The following is a 22,232-nucleotide window of genomic DNA, read 5'->3' as shown; positions in this document are numbered from 1 at the left end:
GAAGGGACCTCGAGAGGTCATCGAGTCCAGCCCCCCGCCCTCAAGGCAGGACCAAGCTCCGTCTACACCATCCCTGACAGATGTCTATCTAACCTGTTCTTAAATATCTCCAGAGAGGGAGATTCCACCACCTCCCTTGGCAATTTATTCCAATATTTGACCACCCTGACAGTTAGGAATTTTTTCCTAATGTCCAATCTAAACCTCCCCTGCTGTACTTTAAGCCCATTACTCCTTGTCCTGTCCTCAGAAACCAAGAGGAACAAATTTTATCCTTCCTCCTTGTGACACCCTTTTAGATATTTGAAAACCGCTATCATGTCCCCCCTTAATCTTCTTTTTTCCAAACTAAACAAGCCCAGTTCATGAAGCCTGGCTCCATAGGTCATGTTCTCTAGACCTTTAATCATTCTTGTCGCTCTTCTCTGTACCTTCTCCAATTTCTCCACATCTTTCTTGAAATGTGGCGCCCAGAACTGGACACAGTACTCCAGCTGAGGCCTAACTAGTGCAGAGTAGAGCGGCAGAATGACTTCACGAGTTTTGCTTACAACACACCTGTTGATACAACCTAGAATCATATTTGCTTTTTTTGCAGCAGCATCACACTGTTGACTCATATTCAACCTGTGCTCCACTATGACCCCTAGGTCCCTTTCCGCCATGCTCCTTCCTAGACAGTTGCTTCCCATCTTGTATGTATGGAACTGATTGTTCCTTCCTAAGTGGAGCACTTTGCATTTCTCTTTATTAAACCTCATCCTGTTTACCTCTGACCATTTCTCTAACTTGCTAAGGTCATTTTGAATTATGTCCCTATCCTCCAAAGAAGTTGCAACCCCACCCAGTTTGGTATCATCTGCAAACTTAATAAGCGTACTCTCTATCCTAATATCTACATCATTGATGAAGATATTGAACAGTATGGGTCCCAAAACAGACCCTTGCGGAACTCCACTTGTTATCCCTTTCCAGCAGGATTTAGCACCGTTAACAACAACTCTCTGACTACGGTTATCCAACCAATTATGCACCCACCTTATCGTGGCCCTATCTAAGTTATATTTGCCTAGTTTATCAATAAGAATATCATGCGAGACCGTATCAAATGCCTTACTAAAGTCTAGGTATATGACATCCACCACTTCTCCCTTATCCACAAGGCTCGTTATCCTATCAAAGAAAGCTATCAGATTAGTTTGGCATGACTTGTTCTTCACAAACCCATGCTGGCTATTCCCTATCACTTTATTACCTTCCAAGTGTTTGCATATGATTTCCTTAATTACCTGCTCCATTATCTTCCCTGGGACAGACGTTAAACTGACCGGTCTGTAGTTTCCTGGGTTGTTCTTATTCCCCTTTTTATAGATGGGCACAATATTTGCCCTTTTCCAGTCTTCTGGAATCTCCCCTGTCTGCCATGATTTTTCAAAAATCATAGCTAAAGGCTCAGATACCTCCTCTATCAGCTCCTTGAGTACCCTGGGATGCATTTCATCAGGACCTGGTGACTTGCTGACATCTAACTTTCCTAAGTGATTTTTAACTTGTTCTTTGTTTATCCTATCTTCTAAACTTACCCTCTCTCTGCTTGTATTCACTACGTGAGGCACACCTCCAGACTTCTCAGTGAAGACCGAAACAAAGAAGTCATTGAGCATCTCCACCATTTCCAAGTTTCCTGTTACTGCTTTTCCCTCCTCACTGAGCAGTGGGCCTACCCTGTCCTTGGTCTTCCTCTTGCTTCTAATGTATTTATAAAAGGTCTTCTTGTTTCCCTTTATGCCTGTAGCTAGTTTGATCTCATTTTGTGCCTTTGCCTTTCTAATCTTGCCCCTGCATTCCCGTGTTGCTTGCCTATATTCATCCTTTGTTATTTGTCCTAGTTTCCATTTTTTATAGGACTCCTTTTTTATTTTGAGATCATGCAAGATCTCCTTTTAAGCCAAGCTGGTCTTTTGCTGGTCTATCTTTCCTACACAGCGGAATTGTTTGCTTTTGGGCCCTTAACAACGTCCCTTTGAAATACTTCCAACTCTCCTCAGTTGTTTTTCCCTTCAGTCTTGCTTCCCATGGGACCTTACCTACAAGTTCTCTGAGCTTATCAAAATCTGCCTTCCTGAAATCCATTACCTCAATTGTGCTGGTCTCCCTTCTACCTTTCCTTAAGATCATGAACTCTATTATTTCATGATCACTGTCCCCCATACTGTCTTCCACTTTCAAGTTCTCAACTAGTTCCTCCCTATTTGTTAAAATCAAATCCAGAGCAGCTTCTCCTCTGGTAGCTTTTTCAACCTTCTGAAACAGAAAGTTGTCTCCAATGCAGTCCAGAAACTTATTGGATAGCCTGTGCCCCGCTGTGTTAGTTTCCCAACATATGTCTGGATAGTAGAAGTCCCCCATCACCACCAAATCTTGGGCTTTGGATAGTTTTGTTAATTGTTTAAAAAAGGCCTCATCCACCTCTTCCACCTAGCTAGGTGACCTGTAGTAGACTCCTAGCATGACATCACCCTCATTTTTTACCTGTTTTAGCTTAACCCAGAGACTCTCTACACAGCTATCTCCTACGTTCATCTCCACTTCAGTCCAAGTGTGTACATTTTTAATATACAAGGCAACCCCTCCTCCCTTTTTTCCCTGTCTGTCCTTCCTGAGCAAGCCGTACCCTTCCATACCAACATTCCAATCGTGCGTCCCATCCCACCAGGTTTCTGTAATACCAATGATATCATAGTTGTATTTATTTGTTAGGAATTCCAGTTCTTCCTGCTTATTACCCATACTTCTCGCATTTGTATATAGGCATCTAAGATACTGATTTGATCTTGCCTCCCTGTTGTGCCCTGACCCTCCTTTCTCCTTGCCATTATAGGCCGTAGTCCCCCCCATTTCCAACCCATCTCCCAGTCCCGCACATTCAGCACTTACCTGTGGGCTTTGCTCACCTGTCCCCGTCGAACCTAGTTTAAAGTTGATATGGGTTGATATGTCCCTGTTATTTATGGGGAGTGTACTGGTACCAAGCTATTTCTGCAGCGAGATGTTCTGTTACCAACCTCCTGGAATGTTTACGTGAACGGCCTATGCCTAGTACCTCCTAGGTATGTGTGTGTACTATCAGCAGCCCTGTCCTTGCCGAGTTTCTGTGAGCAGGACCTGCCTTTTGCTCGCAGCTTAGCTTTGCTTTATGATAGCAAAGCGTTGACTGTTGTTCAGGCCTTAGGCCTCACACCAGGCCTTCATTGTCGGTCCTCTTATTACTAAACATCTCTAGAGCCCTTTTTGAATATTGGCATCACGTTAGCTATCTTCCAGTCATTAGGGTACAGAAGCTGATTTAAAGGATAGATTACAAACCACAGTTAATAGTTCTGCAGTTTCACATTTGAGTTCTTTCTGGACTCTTGGGTGAATGCCATCTGGTCCCAGTGACTTGTTGCTGTTAAGTTTATCAGTTTGTTCCAAAATTACTCTAAATGACATGTCAATCTGGGACAATTCTTCAGACTTGTGGCCCAAAAAGAATGGCTCAGGTTTGTGGCTCTCCCTAACATTCTCAGCTGTGAATACCAAAGCAAATAATTCATTTAGTTTCTCTGCAATGACTTTATCGTCTTTGAGTGCTCCTTTGGTATCTCGATCATCCAGGGGCCCCACTGGCTGTTTAACAGTGGGAGGAGGGATAGCTCAGTGGTTTGAGCATTGGCCTACTAAACCCAGGGTTGTGAGTTCAATCCTTGCAGAGGCCATTTAGGGATTTGGGGCAAAAATTCATCAGGGATAGTACTTGGTCCTGCTGTGAAAGCAGGGGACTGGACTCAATGACCTTTCAAGGTCCCTTCCAGTTCTAGGAGATAGGCAATCTCCATTATTTTTTTTTTCTTGCTTCTGATGTACTTAAAAACATTTTGCTCTTACTTTCTGAGTTTTTGGCTAGCTGCTTTTCAGACTCCTTTTCAGCTTTTCTTGTTATACTTTTACATATTTTTTTTATATTTTAAATACCAGTGAGTGTTTGGCTGGGTGGGAAGGGAAACAGGAAGGCTCCCATTCTGAAACAGAGAGAGATAGCTTGGGATCTTTCCTGGCCTGAGAATATGGTGGTGTGAGAAAGGAAGGTACAAAATAGGGAGATGATTTTCCATCACATGCTGTTCTTTCAAGTGGGAGACACTCCCAAGGAGGCTTTTAAATGAGTAATACAGGCAGTGGTGCAGTACATCACTCTGCAGAGTGTACCTCAGTAAAATAACTGTTTATGAATATTTACACATTTGCTTTAAGCTGCTGCAGAATTTTCATTTTGCCACAGACTTTAGGACAGCAGTTCCACAGAAACTGGGGAATCTTGGGCAGCATTTTGATGCAGTGTCACGTACATGTGAAACCCTGAAAACTGAGGTAGGTGTTTTGGTTGTGGGAGCTAGCAGCAGGCCCACTCCAAGCTCTTCCTAATAGGAACTGGTGTTAATGATTTCTAGATGTGGAAATAAATTGATCCGTTTCTCACAGCAGAAGGCACTAGATGAGGTTGGTGAAAGCACTGGATGTGGGAGATGTCATGGCTCCCCCCAGCAGGAGTATTGTAGGACTCCACTACTGAAGTCCTATTTCTCCTATTGAGGAGGAGTATTACGGTGTCTAGAGGGAGCAAGAGCTCTCAGGTCCTTCAGTGTGTTTGATTTTTTAAAAAATATGCATTTTAATTCGTTCTTAAACAAATAAGATTAATAAGATCTCCACCTCATAGGGTTACAAAACTAAAAGGAAAGAGGAGAGTGAGTACAGAGGGAACCACTCAGAAATATTCTATGCTGTTTGCTCCAAACTCCTCTGCTCAACTGTTTAACTCAGGGTATGTCTACACTTCCCAGCCCAAAGAGATATACCCACACTAGCTCAGTGTGAGGGCCTAGATGCTTTCTGTATGTGCATGGGGTGCTAGCCCTTCCATCTGCCTGCATTGCCAAACCTATGTTGCTGGTTTTTAGTTTGCCAGCTCAATCAGAACTAATGAGGGTATGTCTCCAGAGGCTGGGAATTATACCCCTAGTTCCAAGTGTAGACGTGCCCTCAGATCTACAATGCAGGTGTGTTTCTGAGTTTTCTTTCCCACTTGGATCACTGCTGTTAATATGAGGTTTTTGTTTTCTACAGTGTAAGGAAGGTGGATTTCCGAATGATCTGTGGCTTGGCATCAGCACAGAGAATGTGTCTGTATACAAACGGGGAGATCCTAAAGCACTGGAAACTTTCCAGTATGAGCACATTGTTTTCTTCGGAGCTCCACAACCCAACACCTTCAAAATTACAGTGGATGAGCGAGAGATGTTCTTTGAAACCTCTCAGGTATGTGTAACAGGATGTTCCTGCTGTGCATGTACTGTAACTCTCTGAGTTCCATTATTACTGTGATTTACTAGAACCAAAGATTTGAACTTAACAGATGCCTGATAGATGCCTATCCAACCTGTTCTTAAATATCTCCAGTGATGGAAATTACACAACTTCCCTAGGCAATTTATTCGAGGGCTTAAACTTCCTTACTGTCAGGGTGGTTTTCCTAATGTCCAACCTAAATCTCCCTTGCTGCAATTTAAGCCCATTGCTTCTTTTCTTATCATCAGAGACCAAGGAGAACAATTTTTCTCTCTTCTCCTTGTAACACTCTTTTAGATACTTGAAAACTGCTCTCATTTCCCCTTGTAGTCTTCTCTTTTCTAAACTAAACCCAATTCCTTCAGCTTTCCCTCATAGCTCATGTTTTCTAGACCTTTAATAATTTTTGACACTCTTCTCTAGACCTCCTGTTTTTCCACATCTTTCTTGAAATGTGCCCAGAACTGGACACAATACTCCAATTAAGGCCTAATCAGTACAGAGTATAGTGGCAGAATGACTTCTTGCGTCTTGCTCACCTCCTGTTAATGCATCTGCGACGGGGCGACTGTAGAACAGACTGTGGTCTGGGCCCAGCTGGCTGAAAGCACCCATCCCCCACGGCCTTGCTGGGCATGCTCACAAGTGAGCTTGAGTATAAAAGGCCCTGAGGCAGCTCACTCAGGGCTGACTGCAGAAGGGGAGAGACCTGCTGAGCGAGCTCCAGAGCTGGAGGAGCAGACACAGCCCGACCTGACGCAGCAGCCACTACAGCCCCAGTCGCAACCACCGCGGCCCCGGCGGCAGGGGGGAGGTACAGCGGCAGAGAGACGCGTGGGGCGGCAGGAAGTGGCCCAGGGCGGGGAGTTACAGCCCCGAGAGCCCAGCACATTGAGGGGAGGGAGCCCCCGCTGAGCAAGCAGTGGACCAAGTCACTGCCATAGGGCCCTGGGCTGGGACCTGGTGGAGTGGGAGGGCCATCTTCCCTCTCCGCCCCTCCATCCGCAGTGCTCATAGGAAGAGGTAGTTCCTGAAGCCTGTGGACTAGACCCCAGGGCTGTATTTACCCTAATAGAGGGGAGTGCTACTAAGACTGGGCATCAGGGCCGTAGTGACCCCGATAGGGAGGGAAGCACTATAGGGACTTAGGCTGCTGAGCTGCACTGACGCCATAGAGGGGGATCTGTGACTCAGACTCCAGCCATTGGGCACTACAGACACTGATAAGTGGACCCGTGGAGGATTTTGACTGTGGGAATCCACCCGAGGGGAGCATACCCCTCAATAGCGTCCCAGAATCATGTTTGCTTTTTTTGCAACAGTGTCACACTGTTGACCCATATTTGACTTGTGGTCCACCGTGACCCCTAGATCCCTTTCTGCAGTACTCCTAGACAGTCGCTTCCCATTCTGAATGGGTGAAATGGATTGTTCCTTCGTAAGTGGAGCACTTGGCATTTTTTTCTTATTAAACTTCATCCCATTTACCTCAGACCATGTCTCCAGTTTGGATCATTTTGAATTATGACCCTGTCCTCCAAAGCACTTGCAAACCGTCCCAGCTTGGTATCAGCTACAAACTTAATAAGCATCTCTCTATGCCAATATCTAAATCGTTGATGAAGACATTGAACAGAACCGTTCCCAAAACTGACCCCTGCAGAATCCTACTTGTTATGCCCTTCCAGCATGACTATGAACCGTTTATAACTACTCTTTGAATAAGGTTATCCAGCCAGTTATGCACTCATCTTATAGTAGCCCCATCTAGGTTGCATTTCCCCAGTTTATTGATAAAAAGGTCATGCAAGACTGTGTCAAATGCCTTATGAAAATCTAGGCATACAACGTCCACCTCTTCTCCCTTATCCATGAGGTTTGATATCCATCAAAGAACCTTGTAACTGCCCAGCATTTCTTGAAGGAAGATAAAATATGCTGATTCTCATTTAACATGCAAAACACTTCATTAATGTAGCATTTGTGGGCTTGGATGTCCCTTGGGCTTCCTTGCTCCTCATGCCCTTCCAGGATGTGAAAAGCCAATTAAAACAACCCACATACAGAGTGAGGGTGACTTACATCATCTCTACAGGCCTATTGGTGCTATAGTAACCAATAGTACATGAACTGTAGAAATGCAGTAGTAAAGTGACAGTTCCCTCCCAACAGAACCATGTGAGCTTCATTCTTCTCCCTCGAATCCCTGCTCTGAGTGGCCCCCAAGGGAAGTCAGTGTGTCAGCATCTGCAAGGCTTTCGTAGCACAATATGGAGACTGACGGTGAAGACATTTGGGGGAAACTGAAGAGAAATTTAATGTTGTGAAAACCTTTGGATTTCTGCTTTCCAGACTTTCAGGCAAATCAAAATGCTGTCTTCCTCCTTGAACTTTCATGTTGAATGGGATAGAACTACTGAGCCTGGCAAGGAATCTGAGTAGTAATTATGCTGGCACAAACCACAGTAAGCCCTGTGAGACTGTAAACATTGCAGTTGTGATAAGTACAAGTAACATTTCTGATTCTTCAGTCCCTGATCCACCTGGATTCATTGCTGTTCCTTCTGAGCACACATCAGCTCAGCTCCAGGTCATCTAATCTGACTGCTGCCTAACAGGCCATAGAACTGCCACTACAAGTTACTAGGGCAGATTTCTTGGGAAAACACCCAGTCTTGACCTTAAAATTGCCAGTGATAGCGAATCCACCACAACCCTTGGTAAATGGTTCCAATGGTTAGCTATCTGCACTGTTAAAAGTTGGCCTTATTTCAGTCTGAAGTTATCTAACTTCACCTTCAGGCCATTGGATATTACTACTCCTTTTTCTGCTAGGTAGAATATTTGTCCCCCATGTAGGTGCTTAAAGACTATTATCAAGTCACCACTTAGCCATCCCTTTCTTAAACTAAATAGATTGAGCTCATTAAATCAATCACTGTAAGGCATGTTTTCTAATTCTTTAATCATTCTTGTGGTCTTCTCTGAACCCTCTTCAATTTAACACCATCCTTCAGTTGTGGACACCAGAACTGGGCACAGGATTCCAACAGCAGTCACACCAGTAACATGACCTCTCTGCCCCTCCCCAAGATTCCCTGTTTGCGGACATAAGGTTCACATTAGTCTTTTGGCCAGACAGGTAGTTCCTGTTCAGGTGATTATGCACACACACATCTTTTCCAGAATTACTGCTTCCCAGGGTAGAGGCCCCTAGCCTGAGAGTATGGTCTACAGCAGGGGTCTCCAACCTTTTTACACCCAAGATCACTTTTTAAATCTCAGAACAGGCGAAGATCTACTGCCCCGCCCCTTCCTTGAAGCCCCGCCCTCTCTATTCTCCTCCTGTCCATCACTTGCTATCCCCAGCCCTTACTTACACACTCATAAACAGTTTATTTTTAAATTATGCAATATATATGTAACCCCCCTTTTCCTCCCTGAGTTACTGGGGAGCAGGTCACACTTACAGGTGTGCCTGGGTGCCTGATGTTTTAACCCAAAAGAGATCCTGAGCACCCCAGCAGTGATGGTGTTTAGTTGGGGAAATCCCTATCCAGTCCCTTGCTTGTAATAAATGTAAAATGGTGGTGCCTCCACCTGGCTGGCCTTGTACACACACTGGTGTGCCTTAAGAGCCTCCAGGAACATACTCATTCCAACATAAATCTGGATCTAATTCCGGAACAACTACAAATCATATACAGGCAGTCCCCGAGTTACGCGGATCCGACTTATGTCGGATCCGCAGTTACGAACGGGGCTTTTCTCGCCCTGGAGGACGGGAGCGGCGGGACGCCCAGATGCGCCGCGGTCCGCCGCCCCCATCCTCCGGGGTGAGAAAAGCTGCTCCCCGTCTCCCTGGTCTGCAGGGAGACAGGGAGCAAAGCCTCGGAGCACGCCCGCAGTGGGACAGCCGCAGCGCGCCTGGGCTGTCCCGCTGCAGGCGTGCTCCAAGGCTTTGCTCCCCATCTCCCTGGTCTGCTGGTCGGGAGACGGGGAGCAAAGCCACGGAGCACGCCCGCAGGGGGACAGCCCAAGCACGCCTGGGCTGTCCCGCTGCGGGCGTGCTCCAAGGCTTTGCTCCCCGTCTCCCTGCAGACCAGGGAGATGGGGAGCAAAGCCGCAGAGCACGCCAGCAGTGGGACAGCCGCGGCGCGCCTGGACTGTCCCGCTGCCTCCCTGCAAAGCCTCGGAGCACGCCCGCAGCGGGACAGCCCTGGCGCGCTTGGGCTGTCCCACTGTGGGCGTGCTCCGCGGCTTTGCTCCCCGTCTCCCTGGTCTGACCAGCAGACCAGGGAGATGGGGAGCAAAGCCGCAGAGCATGCCAGCAGTGGGACAGCCGCGGCGCTGGACTGTCCCGCTGCCCGCGTGCTCTGCGGCTTTGCTCTGCGTCTCCCAGGTCAGCAGACCAGGGAGACGGAGCAAAGCCGTGGAGGACTTGGGCGGTCCCGCCACCCCCGTCTCCCTGGTCTGCTGGGGGGGGGGGTGCAGCTATTGCCCTCCCCCCCCCCAGCAGACCAGGCTTTTCTTGCCTACCCCTGGGGTAGAGCAGCTGGGGGCTGCCGGGTTGGTCCCGCAGCACCGCTCCAGACCAACCCGGCAGCACCCCAGCTGCTTTGCCCCAGGCGTCCTGATTCAGCCGCTGCTGAAACTGACCAGCGGCTGACTACAGGAAGCCCGAGGCAGAGTTGCTCTGCCCCAGGCTTCCTGGAATCAGCCGCTGATCAGTTTCAGCAGCAGTTGACTTGGGGACGCCTGGGGTTCTTAAGTTGATTCTGTATGTAAGTCAGAACTGGCGTCCAGATTCAGCTGCGGTTGATGCCAGTTCCGACTTACATACAGATTCAACTTAAGAACAAACCTACAGTCCCTATCTTGTACGTAACCCGGGGACTGCCTGTATTCATAAAAGACAGTAAGACACACAACATAGCAAAGGGGAAAAGCCAACTACGTCACAGTGCCTCAGACCAGAATAAGAAATGTCTTGCATTCTGCTCCAGAAGGAAATTCAAGTTAAGGTTTCCCATCATACACCTTCCACGGACATATTGGGGCTCAGGAACACCTACCCATCTGTTGCTGGGTACACTCACCCTGTCCCTGGGGTGAGGGTACCCAGGTGTGCGGACACTGGCTGGCTGGCTGGCGGAAGGATCATCTGCATCCCTTTTAGTCTGGAAATAGTAACCCTTGGTCTAGGGTAGTTTAGCCTAATGGCAAAAGTTGATGTTAGCCCTTATCTCAGGGCAGTACAGCCTAGTGGCCAGAGTCAATAGACCATCTTCTAGTGAAGACTCATGTCTGTTCCACGTAGGTGTGTGGGCACACATCGTCAGAAGATTTTCCCTTAGCAGTATCCGTTGGGCCAGCAGGCTGGCCCCCTGGAGGGGTGCCAATATATCCACCTATATATACCCCTGCTGGCCCTCCACTCCCTCCGTTCCTTCTTACCGCTCGCAAGGGTCCCGTGCTTTGCTCTTGCTCTACAAGCGCCTCTTAGCAGTTCTTGTTAGTTGTTTATTTAGTCATTAATGTTTACACGGTTCATGTTCTTTCTCGCAGTTGATAGTCGTTAGTAGTAAAGTGCAGTACTTTGAACATAGGTTTAGGCGCAGGGCTTGCTTGGAGTCCCCAGGTCCATCTGGTGGGGTATGCCTAGGCCCCAAGGCTTCAAGCCCTGTGAGAAGTGCCACGGGACCCCCTCAGAGCATCTATCTAAGGTCTGTAAGATCTGCGAAGGCTTTAAGCCACACAGTAAACGAGAGAGGGAAACAAGATCATCTTCATGGAGGTGGCACTGCATCTGGCACCAGCATCCAGCCTGGCACTGTCAACCCAAAGTGCACCGACTTGGGAGCGGGAGGCAGCTAGACACTCATGCGCCTCTCCGGTGCTGCGCAGGCCTCGGCACCGGTCTCAGTCCCCGGTGCTGCAGAAGAGGAGGAGACCTAGCACAGGCAGGTCTCCTTTGAGGTGTGTGTCCTCCATGTATCCCCAGGCAGGGCACGTGGCACCGGAGACCTCGGCCCCTGGACCATCATGGTCAAGTCAACAGCATTCCAGTCCAGTGATGGATCTCCCGGAGCCCTCCCTCCACTCCAGACACTTTTGAGGCAGCAAGGGACTTGAATGAATTAACATCATCCTCAATTTTGGCACTGGGCCAGCTAAAAAGCGGGATACCAGACAGCACCATGCCTCGACAGCGGAGCCTTACGCTCCAGCCCCAGAGGTGAGAGGGCACCCTACTCCACTGAGCCTCTACTTAAGCACTGGCACTGGAGTCAGCACTGGCCCAGGCGCCGTAGCTTTCAGATGCAGAGCCGAGTGGTCCGGCATCACCCTCAGCCATGCCTCCATCTCCCCCTCGGCACCGGAGGAAGCCCGAATCAATGCCACTATATGCCCCACGATGGGGGTCGCCCACTGCCACCGCTACTGCACCACACTGGTCAATGTCTGAGTACTTGAGCGATTCGGAGGCGGAATCAATTTGGTCTTCATGGGGTTCCAGATCAAGGACACGGCACCGATCTTACTCCCAGCAACGCAGTACATCAGCACATCCTGCCGAGCCGCAGCACCAGCCTTGGCCACAAGCCCCCCCCGGTACCAGTTTTGCAACAGCCTTGACCCCCTCAGTTACAGGTGCCTTTGCAGTGGCCACTCTGGACTCCCTGGGTCTAACACCAAGGCCAGGGTGTGGGTCCCTCTGGGCTAGGGTCGGTCTACTCGGGACCCAAGGCTCCCTCGTCGTCAACCCCACTAATCTGCTCCCTGATGTCAGGGCAGTATCTCCCTCCGGGTCAAGCCTCACTTGGGCCATTGGTAGAGAGGGGCCCATCTGCTGCCCAGCCCTCTATGGTGGCATCGTTGGTGGCTTCTCAGGCCCCATTACAGGCCCATTCTGGCTATCAGAGACACTTTCATGACTCGGGGGCTGTGGGCACGAAGAGGTCGCTGTCCGCCTCGCCCACTGAGGCTCTCGGTGGAGCCCTCCCATCCATGCCAGCTATGAATTCTAGCTCACATCAGGACCTCCTCTATAACCTGGCCCAAAGCCTAGGAGTTCAGGCTGACAGTGTTGGAGAATTCGGACCCAAGGTCAACATCCTCCAATCCGACATCCCTACCAGAGTGGCCTTGCCCATTAACAAAAATCACAAAGACCCTCTGGTAGACCCCTGCCTCTATCCCACCAACCAATAAAAAGGCTGTGTGGAGAAGCTTTGTGCCACAGGAGGGGAATGAACATCTCTTCTTGCACCCACCCTCAGGGTCACTGTTTGTTCAGGCGGTCAACCAGAGACAGAGACAAAGCCAACTGGGTGTGTCACCAAAAAACAGGGAGGCCAAAAAGATGGCTCTCCTGGGTATAAAGACCGATGCCTCAGGAGGCTTGCAGCTCCGCATCACAAACCAGTAGATTCTGCTGAGTCACTATGTGTACAATATTTGGGCAACTATGGACCAATTTGCTGAGCTGCTTCCCAGGGACTCCCGCTCAGAGTTCAAGTCCCTCGCCAAGGAGGGCAGGATAATCTCCCAGGCAGCCTTACAAGCAGATGCGGCGGGATGCGCCATGGCCATGAGACTCATCTCATGATGCAGTTTGTAGCTGTAGGGGTCTGCAGTGCCTTCTGAACTCCAGAGCACCATTAAGGACCTCACCTTTGAAGGGCCGTCCTTCTTTTCCAAACAGACCGATCAGCATCTGCATGGCCTTAAGGACACCTGGGCCACCCTGAAATCTCTCAGGATTTACATTCTGGCCTTCCAGAGGCATTCCCTCCTGGGTAGGAATCCCCCCAGGCCTGCCCAACAGGGCTCAAGACCTGATTTCCCTCACCATAAGGGGAAGAATGGGAATGGAAGAAACAATAGGCATCGTTCCCGCCCTCCCTTGAATCAGGATCAGGGCACCTCTAATAAGCCCCAGGGGCTCCATCAGGGGTTTTGAGGGTATGCCCAAGGACAGCCTACCAGCCTCCCCCTTCCAGTTCCGGGATCGTTCATTTCCCTTCCACAGGGCCTTGAGGATCCATTACCTCAGACCAATGGGTTCTAGAGACTGTGGGGAAGGGATATTTTATCCCCTTCCTTTCATTCCCTTCCCGCCCATCCCCCTACCCTGTTCTCCTTCAGGGATCTCTCTCATGAGCATTTCCTCTGAGAGGAAGTGCTGCAGCTCCTGAGTCTTGGGGTGGCCAAAGTGGTCTCCCAGGAATTCATGGGCAGGGGGTTTCTACTCCCGGTATGTCCTGGTTCCCAAGGCAAAAGGAGGGTTTCAACCCATTCTAGCCCTCTGGGAGCTCAATGCCTTCATCGCCAAGGCCAAATTCGAGATGGTGACCCTGGCATCGATCATCCCATCCCTGAATCTCAGACTGATACATTGCCCTCAGTCTGAAGAACACTTTGATATTTCAGTTGCTTCTCATCACAGGCAGTTACTACGCTTTATGGTTGGTCAGGACTGTAAAGGGGCAACATATCTTCAGAGGCTCCTCGAGTCACATCCCCTTCCCTAGGGTAATATAGCCTAGCAGCCAGAGTCTATACATGGAGCCCCCTTACTAGGGGTAATACGGCCTAGAAACCTAGTCCAGAGGTCTGTTGGAAAACTTCACCCCCACAGGCTAGCTATGGTGGAGAGAGAGGAGGTAGGAGGACCCGGGCCCTCCCACACCACCGGGTCCCAGCTCAGGGCCCTGTTGGCAGTGGTGCAATTCACTGCCTGCTCAGCAGAGAATCCTGCCGCAACACGTTGAGCGCCAGGAGAACAATTCCCCGCCCTGGGCTACTTCCTACTGTCCACTGGTAACTGCCTTCTCCGTAATCTCCTTCTGGTTCTGGGGCTCCTCGGACAGCTCCTCTTGGTCCGGCTGCCACTGTGTGGTCTGGCTTTGCTCCTTCCTCTGTCTCTGGAGCTCTTTCTGCGCCTCCTTCCCTTTTAGTGACCCACCCTGACTGAGTTGCTCTAGAGGCTTTTATAGTTTGTCTCCAGTGGGAGCATGCCCAGAGGGCTGTGGAGGTGGGGTCTTCTCAGCCAGCTGAACCAAGACCATTCCCTTAGCTGGTGTGCTCTGTCACAAGGACCATTACCAGTTTATGGCTCTTCCCTTTGGCCTGTCCATGGCCCCTCGGGTATTTGTGAAATGGATGGCCGTAGTCGCCACCGCCCTGAGGAAAAGGGATGTCCAAATGTTTCAGTATCTTGACGACTGGCTGGTACAGGGTCTCTCCTTGGACCAAGTGCAGGCCCACATTGCTCTGGTACAAAACCTTTTTCAGGAGCTGGGCCTTCCCTTAAACGTGGCCAAGTCCACCATGGTCCCTACCCAAGTCATATAGAGTTCATGCGCACTTGGCTGGACTTCATATCGGCCACCACCTCCCTGCCCAGGTCACACTTCCTGGCTATCAGAGACACTTTCATGACCCTGTAGGCATTCCCAACGACCATGGCCAGGAACTGTATGTGCCTGCTGGGACTCATGGCTGCCTGTACTTATGACATCCAGCATGCTAGACTCCACATGCACCCGCTGCAGTTGTGGCTGGCACGGGCTCACAGCCCGTCCTTCCACTCTTGGGACAGAGTGGTGACAGTTGCACCTGAAGTCTTCCACTTTCTGGATTGATGGACGCAGGAGGAGATGGTCTGCGCCAGAGTACCATTCTCCAGACCCTCCCGACCCTTCGGTTGGTAACGGACATGCCCAACACCTGCTGGGGAGTTCACGTGGATGACATGAGGAGCCAAACTATGTGGTTGCGGGAAGACCTCTCCCGTCATCAGGGAGCTAAGGGCAGTCCGCCTTGCCTGTCAGGCCTTTCCCCCTGCTTGGAGAAGGGACGGTTCTGATCCAATCTGACAACTCCGTAGTCTCCTACATAAACAGGCAGGGTGGGGCCCATTCCCCTCTCCTGTGGCAGGAAGCCCTCCAGCTCTGAGAGCCCCTGGGGTCTCAAAACACTCTTGGAGACCAGCTGAGCAGGTCCTTCTCCGGACACAAATGGTCTCTCAAGGGAGATGTGGCCTGTTGGCGACCCACCAGAACAGGAAGTGCCCCAGGTTCCACTCCCACATGGGTCTGGGTCGAGGGTCCCTGGGAGATGCACTGATCACCCCCTGACCCCAAGAGCCACTTTACGTGTTTCTGCCCTTCCCATCAATACTCAAGGTGCTCCTGCGGGTGCAGGAGTTCAAGGTCTCTCTGGCCCTCATTGCACCAGTGTGGCCCAGACAGCACTGGTTCATGTCTCTTCTGAGCCTTTCCTGCGACAGGCCGATAGCCCTCCACTGGACCCGGATGTGATAACACAGGACTCCAGCAGGCTCCGCCACCCGAACCTGTGGTCCCTGCACCTACTGGCCTGGAAGCTCAGTGGCTGACAGCAGCAGAACTGCAATGCTCAGAGCGGGTGCAGGAAGTGCTGTTAGGAAGTAGGAAGCCCTCTACTAGGGCCACCTACCTGGCGAAGTGGAAGCATTTGTGCATTTGGGCCACCCACAGAGGGGTCTCACCTAGGGATGCCCCAGTCCCACTGGTCCTAGACTACCTACTGGACCTTAGGATTCAGGGACTATCCTTCTCATCAATTAAAGTGCACTTGGTGGCCATCTTCACCTTCCACCTGGGCTCACAGGGCAAGATGCTCTTTGTGGACCTGATGGTCCATCGATTTCTGAAGGGCTTGGATAGGCTTTACCCGTACCTCAGTGAGACCTCAATCTGATCCTGACCAAACTTATGGGACCCCCCTTTGAACTCCTACAGACGTGTTCTCTACTGCACTTTTTCCTGGAAGGTGTCCTTCCTGGTGGCTATCACATTGGCTAGACGGGTATCTGAGTTGAGGGCCCTCATGTTGGACCCTCCCTATACAGTGTTTTTTAAGGATAAGGTCAGGTTACACCCACACCTAGCATTCCTACCAAAGGTGGTGTCTCATTTCCATGCCTCCCAAGACATTTTCCTCCCAGTATTTTACGCTAAGCCCCATGCCTCGGGCAAAGAATAAGTGCTACACACACTAGATGTCAGGAGAGCTCTGGCATTTTATTTAGCCAGGACAAGGCCCTTCCGCAAGACCCCTCAGCTGTTTGTAGCGATAGCGGAACGGTTGAAAGGGCAGCCAGTTTCCACACGGGATCTTTTCGTGGATTACTTCCTGTATTAAAGAGTGCTACGGGTTGGCTGGGGTGCCAACACCTCCCCTCACAGCCCACTCCACTAGGGCTTAGGCCTCCTCTACTGCCATAGCGTAGGTCCCTATCCTACATATTTGCAGAGTGGCCATGTGGTCTTCTATCCTCACCTTGCCAATCATTACACGCTGGCTCATCAACCTAGGATGCAGGGAGGATGCAGCCTTAGGCAGGGCTGTCCTACGCTCAGTTGAAGGTTAGAGCTCCGACCCCACCTTCTAGGGTTTCTGCTTTGGAGTCACCTATGTAGAATGGACATGAGCAATCACTCGAAGAAGAAAAAGTGGTTACTTATCTCCATAACTGTTGTTCTTTGAGATGTGTTCTCGTGTCATTCCAAATCCCACCCACCTCCCCTTTGGAATAGTCCAATAGGAAGGAATTGAGGGTGTGGAGGGCCAGCAGGGGTGCATATATATGCTGATTATAATGGTGCCACTCCAGGGGGCTCCCCTGCTGGCCCAACAGGTACTGCTAAGGGAAAGTCTTCCAACGATGTGTGCATGCAGCGTATACACACCTACTTGGAATGGACATGAGCAACACATCTCAAAGAACAACAGTTATGGTGGTAAGTAACTGTTTTTAGCTCTTGTCCCAGGGCAGCACAGCCTAATGGCCAGAGTCAGTAGGGGCAGGGGTGGCAGCCTCGGTAGGGGGACCTGGGCCCACCCTACTCCACCGGTCCCGACCCAGGGCCGTATGAGTGGCAGTACCACTTGCTCAGCAGGGACACTGAAACATGCTGAGCTCACCTGGGTGGGAGATACCACTCCAACACCCTCCATGGGTCACTTCCTACCATTGCTGGTAGGGCGGCGTCCCTGACCTGCCTTTTATGGTGCCCCAGCATTTGGAACATGCCCGGTTTGGTGAAGGTGGTACTTCCTCAGCCCACAAAGTTTTGACCCCACCTGCTTCAGTGCAGCATACGCGCACCCCATCACACCATCCCATCAAGGGTCCTAAGGAAACTCAGAAAAGATTCAGCTTTAATGAAGCTGGCCCCTACATGGCCTAGACGTTTCTAGTACACTTATTTAGTGAACCCGTCGACATAATCTCGAATGTCATATCAGTTCTGCCCAAAGGAGTTTTGCAAAACAGAGATCATATCTTACACCCCAGATCCAGCATTCTTACTTTCGGTAACTGGGTTTGGTTCTTTAAAGTATTTGAAACTACAGACAAAGGAATACTTTTTAGGGTCAAACAAAGATTTTTATTTTTCTAATTACTTTATAATTAATTTTTCATTTAAGTTAATTCATTATCTTTGATTTTTTTAAGACAGTGTAATATACAAATAAAAAGTAGAAAAACAGTACAGTTAAAAAAACAAGAAATAATCACTTCTCCTACAGATATACCCTCCTGATTTACCTTTAAACAATGTATGGAGTTAACAAATATATAATACTCACGTTAAGAAAGATAGAAGCATTGCTTCGATTCAGGAGAGATTTTTTTCTTTATGTTTCTCCTTTTTATTTTTCGTTGCAACCTACCACCGGTGGTGTTCCCCTTTCGGAGCTTATTTGTTCCCCTTTCGGAGCTTATGTGCGGCAGCGAGATTCAGCACCGGGGAGGAAGCTCTGGTTGATCAGACCTAGCTTTTTGGATTCGCAACCCGTCCGTCCTTGGTGTGTTCCATCCAACCTTATATACTCTGTTTCAGTATTTCGGTATTCCTCCGTTGGCCTGACAATTGCTGATGTTAAATTTTTGTTGTCTCATTTTGCTCTTACAAAAACTTTCGTCTGCTCCATTTGGGGTAATCAGCACTTTGTTGCATATTGCTTTCACGCTTACATCTGATAGCCTGAATGCTAAGAGGTTAACAGTCATCAAAAGAATCTGTTCAGATGAAGTCCAGAGCATCTTGATGCATAGCAGAAAAACCTCTGCTCGAGTGACTTGTGCAGGAACATACGGGCAGCACCCCTTATCCATCTCCCTTACATTGTTCTAGACTATCTGGTAGCCCACAAACATTCACAGTTACCCATCAGCTCTGTAAGTATACATCTGGCAGCAATATCTGCACAATTTCCTCCAATTCGACATCAAAACAGATTTCCTTGCCTTATCATTGCTAGATTCCTGCAGGGATTCAAACATATAGTTTCCCCAGCCCCCTTCTTCGTGGCTCCTCAGCGTAACATTTACTGTCTTAATGAGACCCTGCTGTTCAGCCCTTAGCAACCTGCTCTTTTTACCACTGGTCTATGAAGACTGTTTTAGTAGTTATAGCTTGAAAGATAGGGAAAATTCAGGCCCCATGGCTGCTCCATCTTACGTGATGATCCATAAAAATGATTCTTAAGCCTCACCCCAAGTTTCTTCTTAAGGCTGTTTGTCATATTTAAATCAGTATATTCACCTTCCAGTTTTCTTTCCCCAAAGACTCACTCAAACCAGTGGGTAGCCAAACTGCTGACCCTGGTCAGGCTCTTTTCACCCAGAGATTTTCTAAATAGGTATCTAACTACTAGACCATGTTAAAGGTATCTAAGCTAGATCTACCCATGCAGATTAGAGCCACTTCCACTAAAGCAGAGGCAGCTTCTGTAAGTATGCCTATTTCAGAAATTCACAGGGCACTGCATTGGTATTATCTAGCTCTATTCCCTAGTTGAGGTCATCTGGAGTCCAAGCATGACCCCAGCAAATGTTGCTAGCCAAAAGAATCTTATTTGAGTGCATGAGATATGTGCACACCCAAAAGGAACAGACGTGGAATCCAAGTAGACAGCTCATCTCAAAGAACCACAGTAATCATTCTGGGGTTTGTTAGGGAGGGATAAAGTATTGTTATCTCTTGCGGTTTTGGTTAAGGTTCCTGCCTATGCAACCTTAGTTTAGCCTCATTTCCTATATTTTTGAGTTCCTGACTTTGGAAACTTGAATGTTTATGACATTGATTTTTGTATTAAAACAAAAAATCATTAGACCTACCAAGCTACGTCGATTCCTAAATGACTGCATAATCACAGAGCTGTAACCCCCCATTATTCTTCGTCCATACTCTCACAATCTGTCACTTTTGGTATCACATGTAAAAATCTATTGCCATCACTCCTATAAAGTACTTCATATACCTAACTACTACGTTTTCTGTCTGCCTACTCATTCTTTCATTTTTTTGGTCCAGGTTGGAGAAATAATAAAGATCATGAAAGCCTACATCAACATGATTGTGAAGAAACGCTGCAGTGTCAAATCATCTGCCAGTATGGACAGTCCCACTAGCATCTGGACCAGCTGATAAGAGGAAACCCTTACTTCATTAGCCAGCGGCACTTGTCATGTGGCAGGAGTTTACAACTTGCCAGCAGGATCTGTAGCGGAGATTTTTGTTTAAGAACTTCACATGACTGATTCCTACGTAGAAACAACCTGAAATCACGCATCAGTGCTTACAGTACCAAGGGATTTGCTCCTCATCCTAAAAAGTTAGTTAGCAGCAAAAACTTATATTAAACATGAACAGCCAAGACTTGTACTCATCTTGGTTGTTTGAGGGACACTATCTTAATGAAACAAACCACAAGCTTCCTCTTATCTCTGTCCTCTTCTGCCTTTTTCACACTTGTCACATATTGTCAGAAAAATTCAACAGGGACAGTTCTGCATTCGCAGAAGCAGAATTGAATAGCTTTGTGACAGTTTAAGAGCAACTGAGATCTACGAATTGATCTAAGAAAATGTTTAATTTATTTTTCAGTCAAGCTGCATTCCTTTTTCACAGATTTCATAGTGTTTAAGGCCAGTGGGATCCAGTAAATCATCTAGTCTGACTGCCAGGATGTCTAGGCCATTGCATTTTACCTAGATAGCCTTGTGCTGCATCAAGTAACTTGTTGGACTAAAGTATTTTGGTGCTAGAGAGCCTAAAGGGTTCGTTGCCACAGTCAAAGAACAGGAACGTGCTTCTGTGGTTCTCTCTCAAGGACAAGATGACGGCCTCTCACAAAGACAGGGTGGGTTGTCTGAAATGGATCCTAAACGGATTCAGCTTCAACTACAATCCAAACAGCCCATGTTGAAAAGTGAAGGGTTGTCTTTCCTGGGGCATGAGTGCCATTTAGTTGCATTTAGAAGAAAAGAGCTGTTTCAGACCTCATCCCCAATTTTAGTTCAAACTCAGCACTTTGTATTGCAGGACCCTTAGGCTTTTGGGATGGAGGGACACTTGCCTTACAAAAAGTGGTGGCTCTTACGAAGCATTCAGAGTGCAGATGAACGTTTCCTGCCACTCGAACAGGAAAGGCCACCACTTTCTCCTGCAACATCTTCACACACCACAGTTCTAACTGCCTTCTTTACCAGTAAAGCTCCTGCCTTCCATTCCATGAGTTTTTAGCAAAGCCCAAAGAGAACAGTTTGTCTCAGAAAATAAAACAAGCTTAGTTGACACATTTCTCTTTCCCCCTCCCTCAACCTTCCTGCAATATGCAGAGACTAGAACTGTCACTAGGCTTGGGATGTACTTAATGTTGACATTACGTTTTTTTAAACTGGAATTTTGCCTTAAGAAGCCTTAGTGGTGAGTCTTACAAGAGCTCTTTTTTGTTACTTCCGTAATAAAGAAGATGACCAGGTGACGACTTCAGACAGTCAGGAAGGCAAAGAAGATGAGCAAAATAACAATGATCACATTGTATATTTGGTCAAATACACTGAATGGAGCCTTTTAATATATGTAACCATGGCTTAAAAATTTCTCCTTCCCTTCTGCTATAGTCTAGCTCAGTGTTTCTTAAACTTTTTGAGACCAGGGAACACCAAACAATAATATTTTTTTATGCGGAACACCTATGAAAAATTTCTTCCAAAAAAAATTGTCAGACAAAAAAAGACAAAACCAAAGAAGTAACAAAAACAAAAGAGGTCGCGGCACACCTGTGAGTTGTCCATGGAACACCAGTGTTCCGTGGAACATAGTTCAAGAAACACTGGTCTAGCTCTTGGGTAGCTGCAGGCAGCTTGAACCCAGTTAGGAATGTTAACACCTCTCACTTCTTGTTCTAACATGCTCATTTCTATTATAGATTTCCTTCTGCTTTCCCTTTTTAATTTGTAACTGGCTTTACAAGATGAAGGTTTAATAAATTATTGGCTTGCATGGCCTGTTTTACTTCACAGATGTCATGCACAAATTTATGTGCTCACGTGTATCTGTCTGTATAGATATCTGTCACGCAGTGCAGATCTGCAGACATCTCTGAGCTTAAGGAGAGCAACTGCTTAGCAACAGTGCAAGGAGCAGATTTTGCTTTGGTGACAAGTAGAGTGGCTGAGCACAGAGTAAAAACTGTTGCAAGCCCTTTTCAAGCTCATTGAGCCAGGTCCCCCAGGATTTAGCATGCAGCATTACCAATTTATGGTTTTGGGTATTCTTTTGGTGGCTGCTGGGATTTGATTAATTCCAGTCCTTTAGGGTTGGGGTGAGGGTTGGGGTCCGGGTTAGAATTAGGGGTAAAAGTTTGGAGGAGGGTTAGGGTTAGGGTTTGCTTTTGGGCCACCAGGTCAGCCACTCCATTGAATCCTGTGGGTTGATCCGATGGACAGTTATGAGATGGAAGTCTGGAAGGTGTTGCCAAAAAACTACTTCACTTGG

At 48.2% G+C, this 22,232-nt stretch overlaps 1 protein-coding gene across 6 annotated transcripts in view; it reads left to right on the top strand.

The window, feature by feature from the left end:
* Positions 1–21,737, top strand: part of LOC102447238 (unconventional myosin-X-like) — a 316,165-nt gene extending 294,428 nt beyond the window's left edge. For 5 of the 6 annotated variants that reach the window (XM_075914469.2, XM_089779563.1, XM_089779562.1 and 2 more), the window contains 2 exons: positions 5,167–5,358; positions 19,764–21,737. In XM_075914469.2, coding sequence (XP_075770584.2) covers positions 5,167–5,358; positions 19,764–19,877 — 306 coding nt within the window. In that variant the 3' untranslated portion in view covers positions 19,878–21,737. Of the gene's footprint in view, positions 1–5,166; positions 5,359–19,763 lie in introns of those variants that run through there. The other variant, XM_089779566.1, reaches the window with a different exon arrangement.
* The last annotated feature ends 495 nt before the right edge of the window (positions 21,738–22,232 follow it).

Source organism: Pelodiscus sinensis, chromosome 7 (genome assembly GCF_052426305.1).
Source record: "Pelodiscus sinensis isolate ZL-2025 chromosome 7, ASM5242630v1, whole genome shotgun sequence".
Lineage (NCBI taxonomy): Eukaryota > Metazoa > Chordata > Testudines > Trionychidae > Pelodiscus > Pelodiscus sinensis.
Note: the sequence above shows the minus strand (reverse complement) of the source record. Positions and strands in the feature narration are given on the sequence as shown.